The sequence below is a fragment of the Carcharhinus amblyrhynchos genome, chromosome 10 (genome assembly GCF_965287045.1).
Source record: "Carcharhinus amblyrhynchos chromosome 10, sCarAmb.v2.hapA, whole genome shotgun sequence".
NCBI classification, from domain to species: Eukaryota; Metazoa; Chordata; class Chondrichthyes; order Carcharhiniformes; family Carcharhinidae; genus Carcharhinus; species Carcharhinus amblyrhynchos.
In genome coordinates this window covers 52274316-52292416 of record NC_137333.1, presented here as the reverse complement: position 1 = coordinate 52292416, position 18101 = coordinate 52274316, and the positions used below count along the sequence as shown (strand labels likewise).

At 41.8% G+C, this 18101-nt stretch overlaps 1 protein-coding gene across 1 annotated transcript in view; it reads right to left on the bottom strand.

Moving 5' to 3' along the window:
• The window catches only part of LOC145348933 (NADP-dependent malic enzyme-like), a 166496-nt gene that overhangs the window by 78654 nt on the left and 69741 nt on the right, over positions 1-18101 (bottom strand). The window contains exon 4 of the mRNA XM_080197027.1: positions 17219-17368. Within this exon, the coding sequence (XP_080053153.1) occupies positions 17219-17368 (150 nt within the window). The remainder of the gene's footprint in view (positions 1-17218; positions 17369-18101) is intronic.

The window sequence follows — 18101 nt, the reverse complement described above, 5'->3', positions numbered from 1 at the left end:
ACCAGGCAAGACTGTTCCCTTCCTGTTGGCGAACACTTCAGTGGGCACGGGCATTCGGCCTCTGACCTTCAGGTAAGCATTCTCCAAGGCGGCCTTCACGACACTCAACAGCGCAGAGTCGCTGAGCAGAGACTGACAGCCAAGTTCCGCACACGAGGACGGTCTCAACAGGGATCTTGGGTTCATGTTGCACTATCTGTAACCCCCGTGACTTGCCGGGGTTTGCAAAACCTCATTTACTGTACTGTCTGGAGACAATACACATCTCTTTAACCTGTGCTCAGTGCTTCTTCCACTCACATTGTTAGCCACTTTAAGGCTTGAATAGCAGGTTAGGTGTAAAGACTCACATTCTAATCAGTAATCTGTAAACTGTCTGTGCTGTTTTATGCTCTGTCTGAGGCCAGAACTCTCCATTCACCTGACGAAGAGGGAAACCTTGAAAGCTTGTGAGTTTACTATCAAATAAGTCGGTTGGACTTAAACCTGGTGTTGTCAGACTTCTTACTGTGGGAACCCAAACTGAAGAGTGAGCAGGTTGTCAGTGAGAAAAGCCACTTAATAGCACTGTCGCCAACACATTTCATCACTCTCTATTTTGTCAATGTTTCTCTCTCTTGGCTATCCCAGGCAGACACTGTCAGATATTGACATTAAGGATCAATTCCACAGGGAAACTTAAACAACATTATATTATATTGTATTATCATAGACCACCCAATAGTCAGCGAGAATTGGAGGAGCAAATCTGCAATGAGATAACAGACAACTGCCGGAAACATAAAATTGTGATAGTAGGGGATTTTAATTTTCCACATATAGATTGGGACTCCCATACTGTTAAAGGTCTAGACAGGGTGGAGTTTGTAAAATACGTTCAGGAAAATTTTTTAAATCAATATATAGAGGTACCAACTAGAGAGGATGTAATATTAGATCTCCTATTAGGAGATGAGTTAGGGCAAGTGACGGAAGTGTGTGTGTAGGGGAACACTTTGGTTCCAGTGATCATAATGCCACTAGTTTCAACTTGATCATGGATAAAGATAGATCTGGTCCTCAGGTTGAGGTTCTGAACTGGAAGAAGACCAAATTTGAAGAAATGAGAAAGGATCTAAAAAGCGTGGATTAGGACAGGCTGTTCTCTGGCAAGGAATGTGACTGGTAAGTGGAAGGCCTTCAAAGGAGAAATTTTGAGAGTGCAGAGTTTATATGTTCCTGTCAGCATTAAAGGCAAAGTGAATAAGGAACCTTGGTCCTCAAGGGATATTGCAACTCTGATAAGGAGAGGGATGTAAGACATGTATAGGCAACAGGGAACAAGTAAGATGCTTGAGGAGTATAAAAACTGCAAGAAACTACTTAAGAAGGAAATCAGGAGGGCTAAAAGAAGACATGAGGTTGCTTTGGCAGTCAAGGTGATGGATAATCCTAAGAGCTTCTACAGGTATATTAAGAGCAAAAGGATAGTAAGGCATAAAATTGATCCTCTTGAAGATCAGAGTGGTCAGCTTTGTATGGAACCAAAAGAAATGGGGGAGATATTAAATGGGTTTTTTTGCATCCATATTTACTAAGGAAACTGGCATGGAGTCTACGGAAATAAGGCAAAAAAGTAGGGAGGTCATGGAACCGATATAGATTAAAGGGGAGGAGGTGCTTGCTGTCTTGAGACAAATCAGAGTAGATAATTCCCCAGGACCGGACAGGGTATTCCCTCGGACCTTGAGGGGACTAGTGTTGAAATTGCAGGGGTCCTGTGGGTGATATATTTAAAATGTCAGTATCCACGGGTGAGGTGCCGGTTGATTGGAGGATGGATCATGTTGTTCCGTTGTTTAAAAATGGCTCAAAAAGTAATCCAGGAAATTATAGGCCACTAAGTTTGACATCAGTAGTAGGTAAATTATAGGATAATTTAAGAGATAGGATCTACAAATACTTGGATGAGCAGGGACTTATTAGGGAGAGTCAACATGGCTTTGTGAGTGGTAGGTCATGTTTAACCAATCTATTAGAGTTTTTCGAGGAGGTTACCAGGAAAGTGGATGTTGTCTACATGGGCTTCAGTAAGGCCTTTGACAAGGTCCCGCATAGGACGTTAGTTAGGAAGGTTCAGTCACTAGGTGTACATGGAGAGGTAGTAAATTGGATTAGACATTGGCTCAGTGGAAAAAGCCAGTGAGTGGTAGTGAAGGATTGCTTCTCTAGTGGAGGCCTGTGACAAGTGATGTACCACAGGGATCAGTGCTGGGTCCACTGTTGTTTGTCATCTATATCAATGATCTGGATGATAATGTGGTAAATTGGATCAGCAAATTTGCTGATGATACAAAGATTGGAGATGTAGTGGACAGTGAGGAAGGTTTTCAAAGCTTACAGAGGGATTTGGACCAGCTAGAAAAATGGGCTGAAAAATGGCAGATGAAGTTTAATGTAGACAAGTTTGAGGTATTGCACTTTGGAAGGACAAACCAAGGTAGAACATACAAGATAAATGGTAGGACACTGAAGAGTGTAGTAGATCAGAGGGATCTGGGAATACAGACACATAATTCCCTAAAAGTGGCGTCACAGGTAGATAGGGTCGTTAAGAGTGCATTTGGAACGTTGCCCTTTATAAATCGAAGTATTGAGTATAAGTGTTGGAATGTTATGGTGAGCTTGTATAAGACATTGGTGAGGCCGAATTTAGAGTATTGTGCACAGTTTTGGTCACCTAATTACAGGAAGGATATTAATAAGGTTGAAACAGTGCAGAGAAGGTTACAAGGCTGTTGCCAGGTCTTGAGAAACTGAGTTACAGAGAAAGGTTGAATAGGTTAGGACTTTATTCCCTGCAGCGTAGAAGAATGAGGGGAGATTTGATGGTGGTGTATAAAAGTATGATGGGTATTGATAGAGTGAATGCAAGCAGGCTTTTTCCACTGAGACGAGGGGAGAAAAGAACTAGAGGACATGGTTAAGGGTGAAGGGAAAAAAGTTTAAAGGGAATATTAGGGGTGGGTTCTTCACACAGAGAGTGGTGAGAGTGTGGAATGAGCTGCCAGATGAAGTGGTAAATGCGGACTCACTTTTAACATTTAAGAAAAACTTGGATAGGTACGTGGATGAGAGGGGTGTGGAGGGATATGGTCCAGGTGCAGGTCAGTGGGACTAGGCAGAAAAATGGTTCGACACAGCCAAGTAGGGCCAAAAGGCCTGTTTCTGTACTATAGTGTTCTATGGTTCATGGTTCTACATCTTTCAGGTCCTAGGTGCCAATTTTCAAGACAGTACAGGAAAAAAATGGTTCGTAACACCAGAGTGGCAGTTCCCTCATCCATCACACCAGAGGTTAAGACAAATTATTGACAAACCAGGATGCTTATGTAGGAACAGTTCGTCAATATATCTGGAACACCTCAATGCATCAACTATAATCTCAAATACAATAGGAATATGTGTACTGCTAACGTCATTGTCATTTATTAAGTCAAATTTGTTGTACATTGGTGCCAAATTTGAAGGACAATCTAATAAATCAATAAATTATTCTGAGCTCAGTCACAGCCGAGAGGTGGAAAGGATCACAGTTACACATACTCCACTAGGTAGTTGTAGAACTGCATTGACAGGTATTTTGGAGCAGATTAATGCAGCTTGTAATGAGTAAAATGGGCAGAAAATAAAGAGGAATTTAGACTCCAAAGAATTAAATCCATGAGAAAAGCATTTACACATGACGTATGTTTTCTGACTTTTATATAGCACCTTTAAAGTAACAAAACGTCCCATGGTGTTTCATAGCAGCATCGCAAAACAAAATGACACTGAACTATAAGAATCATAGAATCCCTGCAGTGCAGAAGGAGGCTCATTGGGATTGTTACTGGTGCAGACTCACCTAGACCCTATCCCCGTAATCCCATATATTTACCCTGCTAATCCCTCTAACCTACACATCCTGGGACACTAAGGGCAATTTAACATGACCAACGCACCTAACCTATACATCTTTGGACTGTGGAAGGAAATCAGAGCACCTGGAGAAAACCCATGCAGACACAGAGAGAATGTGCCAGCTCCACATTGTGGGGTTTGCACATTCCCACAGACAGTGACCCAAGCCGGGAATCAAACCCAGGCCTCTTGAGCTGTGAGTCAGCAGTGTTAACCACTGTGTCCTGTGCTGTCTACAAAAGAAGACATTAAGTCAGATAATAAGGACTTACGGATGGAACACGAAATAGAGAGGCAAAAAAGGTGTAGTTTTAGAATTCCAGAATTTAGGGGCCTAGGCAAATGACAGCACAACCACCAATTCTGCAGTGTTAATTAAGTGAAAGCAGATATCTGAGGACTGTGGTGCTAGAGGAAATTACAGAGGTAGGGGGAGACGATTTGTCTGAGGGATTTGAAAACAAGGATGTGAATTTTTAAATCAAGGCATTGTTTGACCGGAAGCCAATGTAAGCTAGTGAGGTGTGACAGACTAATAGGATTTGGTGTGACTAAGACATGGGTTACAGAGTTTTGGATAACCTTGGGTGTGACTTTTTTAATGTTTGGTTTATAAACATTGCAACCACCTTTGACCCTTTTTTTTCAGATAGAGACTTGGCTCCAGAACTCTTTTGTTCTATAAAGGTTCTCATCTCTGCAGATCCCATCCTCATGCCCCATCTCTCATACATACCATGCAATTATTCTGCACTACCTGCCCAGAGATATTTTTGGGGTGAATACCTTAATTTAAATGCAAATTATTCAAAACTGCTGCATACAAAGGTGAGGCTTAACAATGAATCATTCAAGGCCAGTAAAAATGTGTTACAAATTTGTACTATGACTCAGGGTAAGATAGAAATTGCTTCTGCAATAAATTACTAAACTTGGGGAGACTGATGAAAGTCGATCTGCAAGTGCTTTGAAGCAGAACCCAAGCTTTTTGAAACAGGAATGGATAATATCTAGAACATATACATAGAACAATACAGCACAGTACAGGCCCTTCGGCTCTCAATGTTGTGTCGAGCTTTGTCTAAAATCAAGATCAAGCTATCCCACTCCCTATCATTCTGGTGTGCTCCACGTGCCTATCCAATAACTGTCTGAAAGTTCCTAAAGCGTCTGACTCCACTATCACAGCAGGCAGTCCATTCCACACCCCAACCATTCTCTGAGTAAAGAACCTACCTCGGACATCCCTCCTATATCTCCCACCATGAACCTTATAGTTATGCCGCCTAGTAACAGCAAATCTAGTCTGAATAACACAAGCAATAATTATTTTAGAAGTGGAAAATTCAAAGTCGAGGTATTCTACACGCTGCAGGCATGGCACTGAAATATTACTGAATTATAAAGAACAATGGGGCTGCTCAAGTCATGCACCTTGGCATCTGCACAATGCTCACATAGATACAGACCCCACCTAAACTCTTAATGCTTGCATAGTTAGTGCTCTGCACCGTTGCCAAGCAACAAAGTCTCATTGTTACACTTTAATCTGCTATTCAACCCCATACTTAGTTGTCTATGTAAAATATTCAAATACAGAAACTCTCTGGTAGTTTAAGGGACAGAATTTCGTCATGAACCACATCAATAGAAGACATCTGAAAGAAAGACTGTGTGATCCAAATTACTAAATATTCACTGTCGTTTTTAGAAGCACTAAAGAAAAACAAAAAAAACACACTTCCCAAAATTTCCTAAAGCAGTCTACCGAGAACAAGGGGACATAGGGCGGAATTCTCCAGCCCTTCCTGCTGGTGGGATCCAGGTCCCACCAAAGCTGACCCCCCACTGCAGGTTCCCTATGGCAACATGGGAGAGGGATAGAAACCGCCACCGACTTACAGGACCAGTAGATCTCACTGGCGGATGATGGCGAGCCAGCTCTGCCATGGGAAAATCCGCCTCAGGAAGGTTAGAAAATTCCGCCCATACTTAATCTCCTAAACCAAAAAGATTTAAGGGATCAAAGATTGGAATGTAAAACCGTAAATGCCTGTAAGGAGAAGATGGCTTGGGTACATTTCAGGTAATTCTCACGAGTGCAAAAGATGGGGAAGCTGAAGCCAGAGATCATGGGAAAACAAAAAAAAGAGTACGACCAAGCAGAAAAAGAATGCAAATGATAGATGTCAGGTTAATTATATCGGCGAGAACCAAACTGAGTACATAAGGATCCAAGGGGAAGTGAAAAAACGAATGAGAGATTATGAGATGAGACTGACAGCTAAAATTTTAAAACTCGAAAAGTCTTTTGCAGGCATATAAATAGTGAAAGGTTAGTAAAAGAGGAGTGGGGCAGATCAGGGACCTAAGAGATGATTTACATATGGAGGCAGGTGGCATGGCTGAAGTGTCAAATGAGTACTTTGCACCTGTCTTTACTAAGGAAGATGCTCACTAAGTCATAGATGCTTTTAAAATGCTCCAGGAATGGATTTCACATGCACTGTTTCATGAGACAGTGCATCTGAAACTTCTCAGCAAGCCAAAATGCAAAATCAAACAGCTATTCTGGCAGAGCAGTCCCCCAAACAGAAAGTATTAATAAAGGCAGAAAAGCAAAATTAATCAACAGCACAAGAATTGGACAAGAAGGTTAACATTCAAACTCGACAACTATAGTGATCTGGCTTCATAGTCCACTGATGCTGTTCCATACTTTTCCTTTAGGCAGCGCTGCTAGCAGCATTTGAACATGAAACAGATCATGGAATGCAGAGTTGGCACAGATTTTTTCATCGGCAACGAAATGATGGTGCTTTTCGCTGACTCTGAAGATAGATGTCAGGGACTTCTCTTTCTGAATGTGAATTTGAATCTGGTGCTAAGTCAAGGGAATGTCTAAATGTCCAGCAACAATGATGCCATCAAGCAGTACAAGCAGCCAATCACACTGAAACATTCTCACAGATTTCAAAGCAATAAGTAAAATGTACTGATTTTCATTTTCTAAACTAAATCATACAGAGAGCAAATGAAAGATTACGGCTTATATAATAAACAAAGCCCCACAAAAGTATGTTTTATTAAATTATGGAGTTGTTACATTGGCAAACTTTGACATTGTACAATTATAAAACTAGTTTACCCCGGGCCAGTTTTTCAGCAGTCGCTAAGACTTTTTATGCCTTTAAAATCCTGTTTAAACCTCATTAACCAAATGCAACTTCATTTTTTTAAAACAGTGATATTTTAGTTCAGTGATTTCTGGAGTATTGCTGCCTGCAGAGACCTATGGAGGAGCAGAGAATTACAATTTTTGGATTTCCACATCTAACTGTGTATGCGTGGATGCCAGAAATTGCTGCCATGTCATAGTTGCAATTTAGGTAACTGCCTTTAACACAGGATGGACAAAGAACAAAGAAAAGTATAGCACAGAAAAGGCCCTTCAGCTCTCCAAGCCTGCACCGATCATGATGCCTGCCTAAACTAAAACTGTATGTACTTAAGAAGTCCGTATCCTTTTATTCTCATTCTATTTATGTATTTGTCTAGTTGACTTTTAAATGCCACTATAGTACCTGCTCCAATCACGTTCCCAGACAGGACGCTCCAGACATTCACCACCCTCTGTATAAAAAACTTGTCTCACACATCTCCTCTAAACTTTTCTCCACACACCTTAAATCTACATCCCCCTAGTACTTGACTTCTCTACTCTAGAAGAGCATCAGACTATTCACTCTGTCCATGCCACTCACAATCTTGTAAACTTCCATACCTCCGTCGTACCAGTGAGAACAAACTGAATTTATCCAACCTCTCCTCATAGCTAATACCCTCCAGACCAGGCAACATCCTGGTAAACCTCTTCCTTACTTTTTTCTAAAGCATCCACATCCTTTTGATGTGGTGACCAGAATTGTTCGCAATATTCTAAATGAGGCCTACCTAAGGTTCTACACAGCTGCAGCATGACCTGTCAATTTTTATACTCAATGCTCTGACTGATGAAGGCAAGCATGCCATATGCCTTCTTGACTATCTTATCCAACTACATTGCCACCTTCCACGATCGGTGCTCACGTACACCCAGATTTCTCTGCCTGGCAATACTCCTAAGGGTTCTACCACTTACTCTGGAGTGGAAGCATGGCAGAGTTAGGTAGATATTGCATTCATGGTAAACAAGAAACACGAATTACTGACACTCTTTTGCAGATGTAATTTCTGCAGAAGAGCGACTGGATACCAGATTCTTGATTAACAAGGGGGTGAAAGGTTATCAGGAAAGATTTTGATTTCATTTGATTATTGTCACATGCATTGTTGCTTGTGTGCTATACAAACAAAACATACCATTCAGAGAGAAGGAAACAAGAGAGTACAGAATGCAGTGTTACAGTCATAGCTAGGGTGTAGAGAAAGATCAAGTTAGTGCAAGGTAGGTCCATTCAAAGTCTGATGGCAGCAGGGAAGAAGCTGTTCTTGAGTCGGTTGGTACGTGGCCTCAGACTTTTGTATCTTTTCTTGACAAAGTGGTGAAAGAGAGAATGTCTGGGTTGTGTGGGGTCCTTAGTTATGCTGGCTGCTTTTCCAAGGCAGTGGGAAGTGGAGACAAGATCAATGGATGGGAGGCTGGTTTGTGTGATGGATTAGGCTAGATTCACGACCTTTTGTAGTTTCTTGTGGTCTTCGGCAGAGCAGGAGCCATACAAAGCTGTGATACAACAGAAAGAATGCTTTCTGTGGTGCATCTGTAAAAGTTGGTGAGAGTCGTAGCTGACATGCCAAATTTCCTTAGTCTCCTGAGAAAGTAGAAGCGTTGGTGAGCCTTCTTAACTACAGTATCAGCACGGGGGGACCAGGACAGATTGTTGGTGATGTGCACGGCTAAAAACTTGAAGCTCTCGACCATTTCTACTTTGTCCCCATTGATGTAGACAAGGGCATGTTCTCCTTTACACTTCCTGAAGTTGATGACAATCTCTGTTTTGTTGACATTGAGGGAGAGATTATTGTCGCTGCACCAGTTCACCAGATTCTCTATCTCATTCCTGTACTCTGTCTCATCATTGTTTGAGATCCGACCTACTACGATGCTGTCGTCAGCAAACTTGAAAATTGAGTTGGAGGGGAATCTGGCCACACAGTCATAAGTGTTTAAGAAGTATAGTAGGGGACTGAGAACACAGCCTTGTGGGGCACCAGTGTTGAGGATGATCATGGAGGAGGTGTTGTTGTTGCTTTCCTTACTGATTGTAGTCTGTGGGTTAGGAAGTTCAGGATCCAGTCGCAGACGGAGGAGTTGTGACCCAAGCCATAGAGTTGGTGATGAGTTTCATAAGTAGGCAGGGATATGGGGTTGAGGTCACAAACGGATCAGCCACGATCTAGTTGAATGGCAGAGCAGGTTTAAGGGGCCAGGTGGCCTACCTCTGTTCCGAGTTTATATATCTGTACGTATGCAGATAGATCTGTTTAGAATCCATAGAATCCTTACAGTACAGGAGGCCATTCGGCTCATCGAGTCTAGCACTCTAGGCACACTTCCCTGCCCTAACCCTGTAACCCCATGCATTGATCAGAACCAATCCACCTACCCTGCACATATTTGGACATAAAGGGGCAATTTAGCATGGTCAAACCACCTAATCCGCACATCTTTGGACAGCGGGAGGAAACCGGAGACCCAGAGGAAACCCATGTAGACAGGTGGGAGAACGTGCAAACTCCATGATGTCACACACCGTCCCTAGCACAGTATTGATGGCAATTATATTGGCACTGGTGTGCCATGAAAACCATGCAGGGAGCACTCACTGAAATCAGCCGAGGACCAAAAGTGTCATATGGTACCCAGCTGCGGGCAAATTAAATCCCAGTGCATCCCCAGGAGCAGGAAAATGACAGCGCCAGGTAAAATAAGTGTGCCAGACGTCTGACAATTTTTATTCTGTGAATTATGTACATTAAGAATGTAATTGAAACTGGAAAATTCATTCCAAATCCTTAGCAGGAATCAGTGAGAGAAACTCCCTTTCCTCCTTTTTTCTGGACTACACTCATACCCTGGTCTCAACTATGAAAGCAGAATGCTTCAAAACTGTACTATCTACATCCTTTGTGTACTTTTTTGGGTTACAGTAAAACAAAACTAATTATTTTTAAGTGGCACTTAGATGGGAGCACGAAATAGCATTTTTTATAATAATTTAGAAAATGAAATGTTTAGTTTTCATTCAGTGGATGTTAAAAAGAATGTAGATCAGTAATAAACTGAAAAGGAGAAATGACACAATTGTCTAGACTGAAAGTCAACCCTGATGTTCAACCCAATGCATCACTCTTACATTCAGCTTGTTAGTTTTGTATCAAGTGACAAATACAGAAAGAATTATTTTAGCTGTTTTCAGTCCTAACTAATGGTTTACTCTGTTCTTTTGACAAAATCAGACAAAAACCAAAATCCAAACAATGCACGACAAGAAATTAAGACCGACAGTTGAGAGATCCCTAGAGAAACATGCTTCCAAAACAAAAGGGCCCATGAAAAGTCCCTTGGAAGCTAAACAAAAACATTTACTGTTGAAGAATCGGAAGGATTAGCTTGACATACAAGAACAATAGCAAATTGTAACATTTCCCAACATTCAGAATGAATTGCTTTGAGCTTGGTGTATATAAGCAAAAACAACTGTTGTACTATTACAAGTTTTGCTTAATTCTAAAAGTGCTTTTCAAAAATTGCTCAAAGTCCAAAAGTCTTGTGAAGTGGATGAATGCACTATTTCATACTATTCAAATAACATCTACACATACAGATAGTTTACAGCTTTAAGTCCTTTTAAGGATACCTTGGTAGTGATGGAACAGAAAGTATATAACACTGGTGATAAATACTAGCACTATGGAACTGAAGGTTATCAAAGTAGAGTTAATGTATCCTACATCAATCCATATTTATAAATATGAAGTCAGTCCTTCATCCTGCTTTTGAACCAATGCCGGGAAGTGCACTTGATCTCCCTTGGCTGCTTTCTAAACTGCTCCAAACTAATCAGCTTGGAAGGCCAAAATACTGACATTTTCATTTCTGGACATCACTTTTTATGAGTTCTTTTTGTTCTTGTGATTTCAAGCATGTCCCTGTTTGTCTTATGGTCTGTATATGAAATTTTAAGCTTATGTTTTAACATCCACATTTCAAAGGCCTCTATTTCTTTCAACAGGTCTTTATTTATGGTCCAGGTTTCTGAGGCATCCAGAAAATGGTTAGAATGTAGTATCTTGAGAGTTTTTTTCTTTGTAACTAGCTTAAGTTTTCTTGTCATTAACACGTTCTTCATAAAATTACTCCCAATTTTCTCTATTCTTTGAATTTTGGCATCATAACTACAACCTTCTGTTATCATTTGTTCTAAATAAACAAACTTATCTACTTGTTCCAGTGTAACATCATCCTCTTCAAGCCCCACTCTATTTTCTTCTACATATTTCTTCTAACTGCCATTAGGGAGCAACATGGTGGCACAGTGGTTAGCACTGCTGCCTCACAGTGCCAGGGACCCAGGTTCGATTCCTGGTTTGAGTCACTGTCTGTGCAGAGTCTGCACATTCTCTCTGTGTCTGCGTGGGTTTCCTCCAGGTGCTCCGGTTTCCTCCCACAGTCTGAAAGACGTGCTGTTTAGGTGCATTGACCATGCTAAATTTTCCTAGTGTACCGGAATGTGGCAACAAGGGGATTTTCACAGTAACTTCATTGCAGTGTTAATGTAAGTCTACATTAAGACACTGATAAGTAAACTTCAACATACTTTGAGGCAGGAATTCTCCGACTACACCCAGGGCTGGGATTCTCTGGTCTCGCCGCAGCTGAGTGCTAAATTCTCTGTTCTCGCTGGCAGCAATGGCAGGGTGAATGATGTGGGTATGCTGGCGTTGGACTGGCGTAAACACAGTAAAAAGTCTGACAACACCAGGTTTTAGTCCAACCTATTTATTTGATAATATACTCACAAGCTTTCGAGGGGACTACCTCTTCGTCAGGTGAATGGAGAGTTCTGGCCTCAGACAGAGCATATAAAGCACAGACAGTTTAGAGATTACTGATTAGAATGCGAATCCTTACACCTAACCTGCTGTTCAAGACCTGAAGTGGCTGATAATGTGAGTGGAAGGAGCACTGATCACAGTTTAAAGAGATGTGTACTGTCTCCAGACAGTACAGTAAGTGAGGTTTTGCAAACCCAGGCAAGTCACGGGGGTTACAGATAGTGCGACATGAACCCAAGATCCCTGTTGAGACCGTCCTCATGTGTGCGGAACTTGGCTATCAGTCTCTGCTCAGTGACTCTGCGCTGTCGTGTGTCGTGAAGGCCGCCTTGGAGAATGCTTACCCGAAGGTCAGAGGCTGAATGCCCGTGACCACTGAAGTGTTCGCCAACAGGAAGGGAACAGTCTTGCCTGGTGACTGTCGAGCGATGTTCATTCATCCGTTGTCGTAGCGTCTGCATGGTCTCCCCAATGTACCATGCTTCGGGACATCCTTTCTTGCAACGTATCAGGTAGACAATGTTGGCCGAGTTGCAAGAGTATTTACCATGTACCTGGTGGATGGTATTCTCACGTGTGATGATGGTATCCATGTCGATGATCCGGCATGTCTTGCAGAGGTTGCTGTGACAGGGTTGTGTGGTATTGTGGTCACTGTTCTCCTGAAGGCTGGGTAGTTTGCTGCGAACAATGGTCTGTTTGAGGTTGTGTGGTTGTCTGAAAGCAAGAAGTGGGGGTGTGGGGATAGCCCTGGCGAGATGTTCGTCTTCATCAATGATATGTTGAAGACTCCAGAGAAGATGTCGTAGCTTCTCCGCTCCGGGGAAGTACTGGACGACGAAGGGTACTCTGTCCGCTGTGTCCTGTGTTTGCCTTCTGAGGAGATCGGTGCGGTTTTTCGCTGTGGCGCATCGGAACTGCCGATCTATGAGTCGAGCACCATATCCTGTTCTTATGAGGGCATCTTTCAGGGTCTGGAGGTGTCTGTCACGATCCTCCTCATCTGAGCAAATCCTGTGTATACGGAGGGCTTGTCCATAGGGAATAGCTTCTTTAACATGTTTAGGGTGGAAACTGGAGAAGTGGAGCATTGTGAGATTGTCTGTGGGCTTGCGGTACAGTGAGGTTCTGAGGTGACCGTCCTTAATGGAGATGCGTGTGTCCAAGAATGCAACTGATTCTGGGGAATAGTCCATGGTGAGTCTGATGGTGGGGTGGAATTTGTTGATATCATCATATAGTTGTTTCAGTGATTGTTCACCATGAGGCCAAAGGAAGAAAATGTCATCGATGTATCTAGTGTACAGCATCGGTTGAAGATTCTTTGCAGTGAAGAAGTCTTGTTCGAACCTGTGCGAACAAGACTTCTTCACTGCAAAGAATCTTCAACCGATGCTGTACACTAGATACATCGATGACATTTTCTTCCTTTGGCCTCATGGTGAACAATCACTGAAACAACTATATGATGATATCAACAAATTCCACCCCACCATCAGACTCACCATGGACTATTCCCCAGAATCAGTTGCATTCTTGGACACACGCATCTCCATTAAGGACGGTCACCTCAGAACCTCACTGTACCGCAAGCCCACAGACAATCTCACAATGCTCCACTTCTCCAGTTTCCACCCTAAACATGTTAAAGAAGCTATTCCCTATGGACAAGCCCTCCGTATACACAGGATTTGCTCAGATGAGGAGGATCGTGACAGACACCTCCAGACCCTGAAAGATGCCCTCATAAGAACAGGATATGGTGCTCGACTCATAGATCGGCAGTTCCGATGCGCCACAGCGAAAAACCGCACCGATCTCCTCAGAAGGCAAACACAGGACACAGCGGACAGAGTACCCTTCGTTGTCCAGTACTTCCCCGGAGCGGAGAAGCTACGACATCTTCTCTGGAGTCTTCAACATATCATTGATGAAGACGAACATCTCGCCAGGGCTATCCCCACACCCCCACTTCTTGCTTTCAGACAACCACACAACCTCAAACAGACCATTGTTCGCAGCAAACTACCCAGCCTTCAGGAGAACAGTGACCACAATACCACACAACCCTGTCACAGCAACCTCTGCAAGACATGCCGGATCATCGACATGGATACCATCATCACACGTGAGAATACCATCCACCAGGTACATGGTAAATACTCTTGCAACTCGGCCAACATTGTCTACCTGATGCGTTGCAAGAAAGGATGTCCCGAAGCATGGTACATTGGGGAGACCATGCAGACGCTACGACAACGGATGAATGAACATCGCTCGACAGTCACCAGGCAAGACTGTTCCCTTCCTGTTGGCGAACACTTCAGTGGTCACGGGCATTCAGCCTCTGACCTTCGGGTAAGCATTCTCCAAGGCGGCCTTCACGACACACGACAGCGCAGAGTCGCTGAACAGAGACTGATAGCCAATTTCCGCACACATGAGGACGGTCTCAACAGGGATCTTGGGTTCATGTCGCACTATCTGTAACCCCCGTGACTTGCCTGGGTTTGCAAAACCTCACTTACTGTACTGTCTGGAGACAGTACACATCTCTTTAAACTGTGATCAGTGCTCCTTCCACTCACATTATCAGCCACTTCAGGTCTTGAACAGCAGGTTAGGTGTAAGGATTCGCATTCTAATCAGTAATCTCTAAACTGTCTGTGCTTTATATGCTCTGTCTGAGGCCAGAACTCTCCATTCACCTGACGAAGAGGCAGTCCCCTCGAAAGCTTGTGAGTATATTATCAAATAAATAGGTTGGACTAAAACCTGGTGTTGTCAGACTTTTTACAGGGTGAATGAGGCCAAAGCATTCCAGCCAGAATGCGCACTATGGTATATATCTGATCACAAATTTCTGTTCTATTTCTGATTCTATTTCTCCGAGAGCTTTAGGGTACTCTGTTGTTACTTCATCTATCCTTGGGGCATTTCCTGCATTCATCAGTTTCAAAGCATTCTTTACCTCTGGTATCATTACGTTGGTGTATCATTTGCCTGCACATATTGAGGATTCCCTCGATATGGTTCTCATACAATTCACTTATATATTCTGTCCATCTTCTTGCCATTGCATCCCTTTCAAAATTTTTTTTAATCATCTTTGCCTTTTGAGTGCCCACTATCTGAAGCTATTCCTTTAATTTTTAACAGTTAAAGATTTCACCTACTGGTGCATAACTCTAATTTTGTGATTTACTTCCAACTCTAATACTTCATCATGCCATTTCTTGTTAGACTGCATTTTTTTCTTTTCTCATCGACTGGTGCATTTGTTTCTTTCCTCTTTCTTTCTATCTATCATGATTGTTTGTATCTTATCTGTCATCCACTCTTTGTCTCTTTTCCTTTCCTATTTTGGTAATATTTCCTTTGTTACTTGATGTATACTCTGTAGTGTTTTCTCATTTGTATTTCATGTCTAGTTCGGAGACTTCTGCTTGTTTTGTTTCCTCATTGCTGAGACGCTGATACTGGTTTCTTTTACTTCAAGAGTGAATGCCTCTCTGCTGTTCTCGTCCATCCATATGTGAAGGTCTAAACGGTCGCAGTCTTTTCATGTTTTGATATTTTCAGTTTCACCTTAATTTTTACCACATGGAGACAATGATTTGAATTTATATCCCCATTGGGATATGTATGAATGTTCTTTATACTGTTTCTAACTTGATTGGATTTATTATTGTCAGATGTATTATCATACAGGGAAAAGTATTGTTTCTTGCATGCTATACAAACATAACGTTCATAGAGAAGAAAACAAGAGAGTGAAACTTTGTCACGTAATCTACTTGATTTCTATGGATATCACCTTTACTTCTCCAAGTATCCAGTTTGATTTTTGGTTGCTTAAGAAAGGTGTTTGCCGCCACCAACAGATCATTTTCGAAACAAAACTGCAAATGTCTCCTCTTTCATTTCTTGGTTCAGGGCCATATTGACTAACATGCTAATGTTCCATCAATGATTATAGCACTTAAGTCGACCATTACAACAACCACATCAGTTGATTTGGTTTGATCATAACACTTTCGGATGCCTCTCTTTCCTGTTGTATCTTGTGTCAGGACATAAACATGTGTGACAACAAGCTCAAAAGCTCAGAGATATAAATCTACAAATTTATGGACATTTGTAATATGCTGCAGATTTTCTGCCCAATTTATATGGTGTCATGCCTGACTTACTGCCAAAACATCATTAAAACCATTGCAACTAATACAACAGATTTAACAGCTCTTTTAGGCCCTGCAGTACACTTTTTAAAGATGCATATTCGGTGCTGAAAAGTTGCAATAGTTCTTAAAACATTCACAGGCACATTTCTTATGAGAAAATTCATACTCTGTTGTACTGGCAAGTATAAAATAACCACAGGCAAGCTTTCAGCCAATTCATAAACAAACTAATTTCAACAATTTTTTTAAAACGGGAGCCACTGTGTCACTTTGACCAATCTGAAAGTCTGACGGAGCCTTTGCCGATAAAGCCTGACAACCAAGAACTTTACACACACTGCAAGTCAGAACAAATATGGGTATTATACTAACCTTGTAATGCTGACATTAAGCCTGCATTACTCATGGGGAGTGTGGTGCCAGAAGAACCAACCAGGTCAGAAATGGCATTTGTGTCTTGGCTGCTGGGACTGTGAAGCACTGTTTGAAAACAAAGCTACCTTTGTCCCCACAATGTTTATAGCAAGATACCATAAATCTTACTGTAATTTATAAAAAATAATTCTCCTTCCCAGATGACTCTGTGGATGAAGGAACTAAAGCAATGTAGCACAAAAACTGATTTGCACTGAATATGTGCAGACATAACTGGTCTCAACAGTAGGGCTACTGCAATTGGTGACAATGCCTAGATAAGGGTAGGGACAAGATATCAGATGAAAGAAGGTTCAGGACTGAGCTTGCCTGCAGTGCCCTTCAGAACCAAAAAGCTTGTTGATCAATCATTACCTAAGCTCAACAAGAGACATAGCAGCTTAATTGAAGTATCAATAACAGTGAAGATAACTAGGGGAAAAATGTAATAGTAGAACGTCAGAAGTTATTAAAACATCAGTTTGATATTAGAAAGTTGAAAATTTTGAAAAACAAATGTAACCCAGACACAAATGCGTAATGCAATGCAAGCAGTGTGAAAAATACAATGCTTTTGGGAACAGGGGATCGGAGAGAGAAAGAGAAAAGTCTCAACTTACCGTGGCCGTCTAAATGCAAGGCCATACTGCTGACATGCCAAACCCACAGTTGGGGTGTAAATAATGGGCATAAATCTTTCAATGTTGGAAGTAATCACTCCGTAGAAAAGCTTTTCATTTCGATCCTGCAGAGTCATTAGAATAATGTACCTGTTGAGGAAAACATATTGGGCAGATTACAACAGGTAACATTTAAAAGCTCATTGATCAGAATTGGCTGGGTCTGAGACCTCAAACTCTTGCATTATATATCTTTCTTCATTGCTAATTTCCTAAAAATTTTAGAATCTTTTAAAATGACTGAAGCAAATATGTCTACGATCCTAAGCATAAAGAGCAGTATCGCAGAGACTTGCACCTCGTTATCTCTGTAGCTACACAAATGACCCCTGTGGACTACAAAGACGAAATTCAAACAGAATTATACAAAGGCCATCTGTATTTCATAAGCTAGACCTGGGTAGTTGGAACTGATTCACCTGCAAGGACAGAGGACCTTGCAATCTCTCATTAAGACTTAACGGTTGGAACATTAACAACCTCAGGAATGCAGACAAAGGGATAAATCCAAGGGGGAGAGGTGGGAATTGTGTGACATGATGACTTCCCTGCCTAAGGTGGAACCAGTAATATTCCATTCAGCATGGAGCAGCATCAAAAGAAAGTTAATCTCACCTATAAATTGAATGGTGATCCTTTTAAATAGACTTAGTGGGTGGCAGCAGTGGGGGAGGGGAGTTAGCTGGGAGTGAACTTAGGGATTAATAGGGATGGAGTTAATATAGAGTCAAATTTTGCAATGCTTGACTTTAAAATGATTAATCAGCAACAAAGAAAATAACAGAAATCATCCTTTTACAAATTTTCTATATATCTGTTGAAT